At 47.3% G+C, this 9,012-nt stretch overlaps 1 protein-coding gene across 5 annotated transcripts in view; it reads left to right on the forward strand.

Annotated features, from left to right (window-relative positions):
• The window catches only part of VAV1 (vav guanine nucleotide exchange factor 1), a 47,330-nt gene extending 38,809 nt beyond the window's left edge, over positions 1-8,521 (forward strand). For 2 of the 5 annotated variants that reach the window (XM_042977968.1, XM_042977971.1), the window contains exons 23-27: positions 887-1,003; positions 2,477-2,564; positions 4,364-4,484; positions 5,649-5,800; positions 7,536-8,521. In XM_042977968.1, coding sequence (XP_042833902.1) covers positions 887-1,003; positions 2,477-2,564; positions 4,364-4,484; positions 5,649-5,800; positions 7,536-7,589 — 532 coding nt within the window. In that variant the 3' untranslated portion in view covers positions 7,590-8,521. The remainder of the gene's footprint in view (positions 1-886; positions 1,004-2,476; positions 2,565-4,363; positions 4,485-5,648; positions 5,801-7,535) is intronic. The other 3 variants (XM_042977969.1, XM_042977970.1, XM_015544053.2) reach the window with 3 other exon arrangements.
• Positions 8,522-9,012: the final 491 nt, after the last annotated feature.

Here is a 9,012-nt window from a genome sequence, read left to right on the forward strand (position 1 = left end):
GTTCACTTCTGACACTGCCCACCTAGAGATGACTGCAGTCCCCACCGGTTAGGGGTCGGTTCCCAGGAGGCTGCCAATGTCCAGTCCAGGCTTCCAGGACCTCCCACCGACCGGCTGTAAATTAGAGGTTCCCACAACGTCGTCCCCAGTTTGCTAACACAAACTCCCAGAATGCAGGAAAATGGTTTACTTAGGAGATTACCAGTTCATTATAAAAGGGCATGTCAGGGAGCCAGAATTCCCGTCCCCTTCAAGGTCCTTCTAGGGGAACTAAGAATCAGATTGACATGACACAGAGTGAGAGGAGAAAAGTCAAATTGAATTTTGTGTGTGTGGGGACGCCACCCAGACGCTGAAATCCCAAGATAGTCGGGCAAACGGAGGCATGTACGTCATTCTGAACCAAGGAGAAGGGAGCAGCGGTGTGGGACTTGAAAGGGAAGGAAGGCACTTCTCTGGAAGATGAAGAAGAGGAAATCTTTGGTACACATATGTTTGCTGGGCCACTCAAAAGCCGTGGGTCACAGAGGATTTGATCAAACAGGACTTGCTAGGTTCCTCTGTGTCCGTGGTACTTTGTTCGTAGACTAATGGACGTGTCTGCTGACAGCTCTTTGCCCCCAGCAGGTGCTCTGTCCGAATCCGTTTGGGGCAGTTTCTTTTTTTTTTTGGTCGGGTGGGGCGGCGGGGGGAAGATAAAGAGTTTTGATTGCTTTTTAACCCAAAATAGTCTTGACACCAAAGTGGCCCATTTTGGAGCAGCCTGCCCTGGGACTGTCACCTGCTGAAAAATCACAGGATGGGGGAAAGAGTGGCCTCAGTATGACAACGTGGGGGCTCAAGCATAGGGGCCGTGTGGACCTCTCTCCCTGATGCATCCTGACAGGTACGCTGGCCCCATGGAGCGCGCCGGGGCAGAAAGTATCCTCACCAACCGCTCGGATGGGACGTTCTTGGTGCGGCAGCGGGTGAAGGACTCAGCAGAATTTGCCATCAGCATTAAGTAACTCCTCCCACCCCTGACTCCCTGTGATTTGGGTGCTGCAGGAAGGAGCCTGGGAGGAAGGGAATGAACTATCCTGACAGCCATCTCTCACTGAGCCCTGTGGCGTCCTGGGTGTTTTTATCCGTCTTATTCCTTTTACTTGACTGACACCTGCAAGAAAAACATATGCCTCCCAGACAGTCTCCAAAAGGCATTTAGCTCATCCTAGTGGGAGGCAGAAATGCCACCTGGACCCAAGGCTAGTGGGTCCCTTCACTCATGTCTGTCTGTTGTGTGAGTTTCTCACTCATGGTGACTTGTTTCCTGGTTGGTTTTGTAATTTTGTCTTTTTTTCCTTAAGTTTATTTAGAGAGGGGGGGGGAGGGGCTGAGCAAGAGGGAGAGAGAGAATCCCAAGCAGGCTCTGCACTGTCAGGACAGAGCCCGACACGGGGCTCTATCCCACGAACCATGAGATCACAACCTGAGCCAGAATCAAGAGTCGGATGCTTAACCAACTGAGCTGCCCAGGCGCCCCTGAAATTTCGTCTTGTGATCTCGGGTGGGGCTTTCCTGGTGGCAGTCTTCTGCTGCTTGGGTCTCCAGAGATTTTGCATCTGTTTTCATTGGGGTCACCCACAGGTGGATTTGTTTTTAGGTTAATTCTTTAGCTTCCCAGGCTGTACATGTGGTTTAAGTTCAAACACCAAAACCTGCATGAGGGCAGGTCCGAGGTTCTGAATTCACAAGGGTGACTTTTCTGTGTTGAGTCTGAGACAGACCTTTTTTATTGGCTGCCTGTGCGATGGGTGGTTTTTCTAGAGGATGTAGCATTTGACCGTCCAGGCTTATGGGGTGTAGGCAGGTCTCACTGCTAACTCCACCTCCGTGGACCCAGTAACTCATCCCATGTCTCTGTGGGGTCATCAAGGCATAAGATACTTGGTGACCAAGATAAACAAACCCTGTAGGGTAGCAGTTCATGCAATAAGCTTGGTTTTTAGTTTCAACCTCATTTCTGGCCACTGGGAATTTCCCTTGCTTTTTTGAGAGCTCAGCATTTTTTTTTCCTCATCATTTCTAGTTTTCTGTAGTCAGATTTTTGTTGTTGTTGTTGTTATCTAGGTTTCCTTGTTGGCAGATGTGAATATCTCTTCCATGCCCTTACTGATCTGTGGTCTGCCATCTAGGTGGAAATGGGTCTCTTTTCCCATCCTATAGATTCTAGGTCCTTCGTCTTGGGGGAAGGATAGATCTCATCTTCTCTGTTATAGAGCGTGTCTTTCTTTACAAGATCTTTGTGACTTCTTAACAACCCTCTGAATCAGGGAAGGTGATTCAGTGGTCTCGCCCTCCCTGAATTTGTCAAGATTGTGCCTTCCATGGTTGGGGGTGTATAGACTGGGGCTGACACCTGGCAGGGGACAGATGAGCTTGGGTCCCCAGCCTCAGGGCCCAGTGACCATCCGGGCCTCTCTCTCACTGCTTCCAGGTATAATGTTGAGGTCAAACACATTAAAATCATGACAGCAGAAGGATTGTACCGGATTACAGAGAAGAAGGCTTTCCGGGGGCTTACGGTAAGGGCCAATCTACCCCATCCCCAGTCTCCCAGCATCGAGGCAGGGTCCTCCCTGAAGCTCCATCTTGGGGACCCCCCCCCTCACCTTCACACACTCAGAGAAGCCTCTCAAAGAACACCGTGGAACAATTGGCCTTCAACTCATTCCCCTGATGGCTGATGATGAATGGCAATGAGCATTTACTGAGCACTTAGTGAGTGCCAGGCATGCTGTAGAAAGAACTCCAGTGTTCCCTTAAGTCACTGTGGGACATCCCATTTCACATGCAGGTGAAATCGATGTTTTGTCCTTACCTTGTGTCACAGAAGAGCATTGGTCTTGTTTCAAGACCTCATCTGTTCAATGATCTTTTCACTGAGAATTCAAATGCCTGTTTGGTGCCTTGTAATTTTGGGCAATCTTTTAGACATTTTAAGCCCATGGGTCTAACACATGGATCTTACCTACGGTCTGTGGATCCCTGCCGAGCTTTGGGTCCTCTGGTAGAACATCCAGAATTTTGCACATACCTGAATGTATTTTTCTTGGAGGTGAGGGTCTCAGATTTCACTCGATCCTCCAATGGATCTTTGGCTCCCTGAAAGGTTAGGGACTGTTAATTTATTCCACAATTTTTTTCCCTCTCCCAAACTTGTTTCTGAAAATTTTGCTCCTCATTTTTTTTTTTTATTTCTGAAAAATTTCCAAAAAGTTACTGGAATAGTGAGAGGAACATTCATGAATCTTTCATGTACATTTACTAATTGTTACCTCTTTTGTGCCCTCTGTTAATCCCTCCCCGCCCCCTACACACATTTAATCTGCTGTATATAAGAGTAAGTTGCAGGCGTCAAGACCCTTCTTCAAAAAATACTTTAGCATGAATATCCATAAGAGCCAAGACATTCTTGAACCTCATCACAGTATCATTATTATACCCAGGAAGTTGAGCATTGCTGCAAAATTTATGTAATATGCAGTCCAATTTCCAAACTCTCTGATGGCCCCGTATATATCTTTTATAGCTCTATTTTTTCCTCCAGGATATAATTAAGGATCACACATTGCATTTAGCTTTTGTCTCCTTAGTCTCTTTTCATTTGTAATAGTTTGTCAGTCTTTCTAAAATGTCTCTTTCTCTCTCTCTTTTTTTCTTTTTTTTTTTTTTTTTTGGTCTTTCATAATACTGGCATTTTTGAAATCTAGAACTCCAAACCATGAGACATTTTGTTTTGTCTTAGCTACTACATTCTATTGCCCCTTTCCTCCAGGGGACTGTATTCTAGATCTGCCCTTTTCCAGATATGAGACCCTGGACAAGGAACTTGGCTTCTCTGTGACTCAGTTTCTCCATTTTTAAAATGGGGGAATCATGAATGTATTCACCTTTCACGGTTGTTAGGACATTCTGATGATGTGTGATTGCACACTGACCGGCACATAGTAGGTGTTCAATAAACAGAATTATTATTCTTCTTATAATAATTAATTATAAAAATAAGGTTCTTGATATCCATGGGGGGGTTGATTTTGGTGAGCTAGTTATCAGGCAAGTTGATTATTTGTTAAATTCATTATCAAGTGAGTTGGCTGTTAAGAGAACCAGCTTTAGGCAATGTGATCTCTTCCCCATAAAACAGTCCTGGTTGCTCAGGAAGGGAATGAGCCCCCCGTCATGGGGAACAGTCCAGGAGTCACTTGCCAGGGAGGTCAGAAGAGGGATCTGCTGCACCCAAGGAGTTAGCTGTAACCCCTTCCAGCCCTGGCCCCTCATGGGCTGGCCCACTGGCAGAGCTTCCGTCCCTCTGTCCCTCCAGGAGCTGGTGGAATTTTACCAGCAGAATTCCCTGAAGGACTGCTTCAAGTCTCTGGACACCTGCCTGCAGTTCCCCTTCAAGGAGCCTGAGAGGAGAGCCATCAGCAAACCACCAGGTAGAGGTCAATATCAAGCGCTAATGAGTATCTATAACCTTCTCCCACAAGAAGGCAAAATTGCCTCTCTCACCCATAAGTTCACTGACATTATCTGGGATGTTGGATACAGTGTGCTGTGAACTAAAAAATTACAACATATGCTTAAGGAATTTTTTCTTAACGATTGCATTTGACTTCTCAAATACAATATCAAGAATTATTTAGCCTGTGTCTGTATTTCTTGTTTTCCATATTTTTCCTTATTTTTTAAATTCCTTACTCTGATCCACATTTCATTTTGCTGGAGCGCATCCTGAAGTTTCTGAATTCTTATACATCCAGAATTTTTTTTAAAAAGAGGGATTTAAAAATTAATTATTGTGGGGCGCATGGGTGGCTCAGTCAGTTGAGCGTCCGACTTCGGCTCAGGTCATGATCTCACGGTCTGTGGGTTCGAGCCCCGCGGCGGGCTCTGTGCTGACAGCTTGGAGCCTGAAGCCTGCTTCCGATCCTGTGTCACCCTCTCTCTCTGCCCCTCCCCCACTCTCACTTTGTCTCACTCTGTCTCTCAAAAATAAATGTACAAAAAATTTTTTTAATTAATTATTGTTAAAATATTACATTTTTGAAAAAGCAGCAGCAACATAACATCAGGACTCCAATCCTTAACGGAGGATCCCCATCACCCAGTGAAATAAGTGTATCTGTCTGCACATTGCTGATTTGCCCTGATGTATACACGGATCTCAGCACATTTGCAGAAATACTACAGAGTAGTTTTACATTCCACAGTGTTGCTTAATATTTTACTATGAAAAATGTTCTGTGTCTTTCCCCCCCTCCTGTTCATCTTTCTTTTATTCCTCTTTTTCTACCCTTGGTCCTCTTGAGGATAATTAATATTAACAGTGTAAAATGAATTTTTCCATAGCTTTCCTCTGTTTCTTTCATTATAGATATAGAGAAACCATTAAAAAAAAGACATAAATGGCATTATTTTCTAAATTTGGATACTGGTTGGGCTGGAAAGATGATTCCAGAAGTACAGTTGTGTCCTCTCAGGGCATCTAATCCTCTGCACAAAGAAGCATTGAGGGAATTTCCATCCTCCTGTTACCTTCCTGAAAGCAGATGGTGGGTGGGTATCTGCTCCAAGCCCTTTGCCCACTTCTGCTCTCCCCTACACAGCAGGAAGCACCAAGTATTTTGGTACAGCCAAAGCACGCTATGACTTCTGTGCCCGGGACCGATCAGAGCTGTCCCTCAAGGAGGGTGACATCATCAAGATCCTTAACAAGAAGGGGCAACAGGGCTGGTGGCGAGGGGAGATCTATGGCCGGGTGAGTTGGGGTGAATCTTGGCAGCCTGGGGAAAGGGCATGGGGGTGACCTGGCTTTAGTGGAGGTGTACTGGAATTGTGGAATGGAGCAGGTGGGGAGGTCTTCCCTGGTCAGAGGGGAGGAAAGGACATAAAGACTTCATTCCTTCACATAACTTGCATTTATTTCCTGAAAGCCTACTATGTGTCCGGCATTCTTCTGGGTGCTGAGGAGACAAAAATGAGTGCTGTAGAGGCACTGTCCTCATGAAACTCATAGTCTAGTGAAGATGCTAGACTTGTAACCAAGCAGGTACAATGCTGAGTGGTCAGGGTTGAGATGGGGAATCACAGGGCAGGATGGGAGCAGGTCAGAAGCACTTCAGAGAGGCCAAGGTTTTCCCTGAGGGATGAGTGAAGTTAGCCAGGTGAGAAGATCATAGAGGGGGTGGTGGGAAGTATTCCAGGCAGAGACCAGCATGTGCAAAGGCCCTGAGGTGAGAGAGTGATTGGCATGTTTGGGGGACACGGAGGGAGGGATTTTTGTCTATCTTGTTAACTGCGGGGTCACCAGTGCCTGGAACAGCGTGTGGCACATAAATATTGAATACATGAAGAGGCATAATTGGAACTGACCACTCTTGCCTTTTGTGCTTTTTTGCCTGCTTGAATTCGGACTGTCAGGAGGGACCTCTAACAAACGAAGTTCGTTTCTACCTGGTTCTTATTTTTGTCTCACAAAGGCAGGGAGTCTTCTTTATTTAACCCATGAATTAATTCCTAGTCTCTAGAACACTGCCTCACTTGTAATGGCTTCTCAAAAATATTTGTTGAATGATGATAAGGACACTGGTCAGGAGCTTATGTTCTACCAGGGGGGGACATACATGAAAAAACAGCCTGGATAATTGCTTAGGTGAACATTTTTTTTTTTTTTTTAAGAATTGTGGAAGGTAAGTTCAGTATGCAGTGGAGGACAGTTGGGGTTTGAGAGAGCCTTTTGGGGGTATATGGGAAGGTCTGGGCTATGATGAATTCACCCATCATTGTATCCATCCACCCATCCGTGCAACATCCATCCATTCACCCATCCATCCACCCATCAATCCATCTGTCCATCCCACTCCCCCTCTACTCATCCATCCATCCATCCATCCCACTACCCCTCTACTCATCCATCCATCCATCCACCCACCCGCCCATCTACCCATCCGTGTCCCCACCCGCCCATCCACGCATCCATCCATTCATCCATGCGTCTGTCCATCCGTCCATCCATCCATCCTTTTAAGAAATATTTATTAATCTCTTGTGTGCCAGAACTATTCTAGGCTCTTGGGAATCTAATGAATAATACAGACAGGAATCCCTGCCCTTGGGGAGCTCATGTGGTAGCAGGGGTATGGAGACAGACAACAAGCTAATAAATAAGTAACGTATATAATCAACAAGATGCTGACAAGTGCTATGGAGAAAAATAAAGCCAAGAATAGGGATAAGGGGTGTTGAGGTGGGTGGGGTTTGCAATTTTAAATGAGGTCAGGAAGACCTCATGAATAGGGTGACATATGATAGAGAGCTCTCTGGAAGGCGGGGTGAGGGGGGTCAGCCATGTATACCTCTGGGGGATGTACTTTCTGAGGTAGAAGGTGTGGCAGGTGCAAAGGTCCTGAGGTGAGAGGGAACCTGCCCAGTGTGTTGGGGAACAATGGGGAACTTGCAGAGGCTGTCCTAACCACTTCCTCCTCTCTCTCCAGGTTGGCTGGTTCCCCTCCAACTATGTGGAGGAAGATTACTCTGAATACTGCTGAGCTTGGCACAGTGGCCAAGAGACGAGAAACTCCAGGCTCTGAGCCCAGGATGAGCAGGCAGCAGGGCCAGGGGGCTGTGACAGGTCCCAGCGGGCTGAGCACCGGTATGGATGGTGGAGGGCCAGCGTCCAGCTGGCAGGGCTCCTGGGATGATGCTCTGCCACGGTTAATTTATAACACACCAATTTCCTCCTGGGGCCCCTCGAGAAGGCGGGGCTCGAGGCAACAGCTTTTAATAAAATGTCGAAAGGAAGGACTGTAGTCGTTCAGGACGACGGGGAAGGGTGGGAGAGGACATGGGGACACCGATGAAAGTCCTCTCCCTGATCCCTGCCTCCCAGCTTTATCATCTTACTGTGCCATTTAAAATAAGACCCGACGAAGGAAATGGGGCCCCCATGAGGCAGGGAAGAATTTTACACTCACAGATTCCAGATCACAAAAGGTGTAACTCTGCTTTGTTTTTGTCTGTGCTGGACCTTCACTACTCTCCGATTCTGTTAAGAGGTGGAGACTTCATGTTAGTCCGTTTCCCCCGAAGATCGGGTTTAAATTCCAGGGCCTTTGGCACTGGGGTGTTGGGCAGACAGCTGGTACTTGGAGGTTACCTATCACACTGCCATCTGCAGACAGATGTCATTCCTTTTGCTTCACCTCTGTTTCCTCTACGTCTTCCGTGTCTCTCTTGGCACACGCCAGACATCTGGCTGTTTGTCCTGAAATGCCGAGTGGAACCACCGTACTTCTTGGTTTACCTGCAACAGTCCTGGTGTAGTTATTAATCACGACCCTTTTCATTCTTCAAAGGGTCCTGGTTTGGGTGACAGACTGTACGGTCACTGTCTTAGGTTGGGCTTTTCCAGAAGCAGAGCCTGAGACAAGGATTTGGGTGCGCAAAGTTAATCCGGGAGGTGATCCCAGGAAGTAGCCAGAAGGGAGAGAGAAGGGAGAAGGGAAAAGGAAGGAGGCAGTACAGGGAGCCCTGATGGGCAGGTGACAACTGTGGGCTTTGGGGGCTTATTCTCGTTGGGGATCCCTGGAGGTCTGCGTAGGACATGCCTTGCAGTTGAAGGACAAAGAGCTGGGGTGTGTGTTCGCCAATGTCTATCAGTCATTGATTGAGAACAGCTTGTATCTAGGCGGTGCATGTGCTGATGGCTGGAGGACCACAGGTGTTTCTGGAGCTGCTGACCTGTTGGATGTTGTCAGTACTGAGGAACTGTGGGCGGGGTACTCACAGTGTCTGCGAGCAGCCATCCTTACCCAACAGGTGCCATGTGCAGGGTGCGGGGGAACGTCTGCAGGGCTTGCTAAACCCTGGGTTCCATAGGGCTCCAGGGAACCTTCTTCCTCCCGTATCACCCTGAAGCCACCTAAACAGGGGTGTGCGGATAGGGTACAGGGATGCTTCTCTGGACCTGTT

The sequence above is a fragment of the Panthera tigris genome, chromosome A2 (genome assembly GCF_018350195.1).
Source record: "Panthera tigris isolate Pti1 chromosome A2, P.tigris_Pti1_mat1.1, whole genome shotgun sequence".
Taxonomy (NCBI): domain Eukaryota; kingdom Metazoa; phylum Chordata; class Mammalia; order Carnivora; family Felidae; genus Panthera; species Panthera tigris.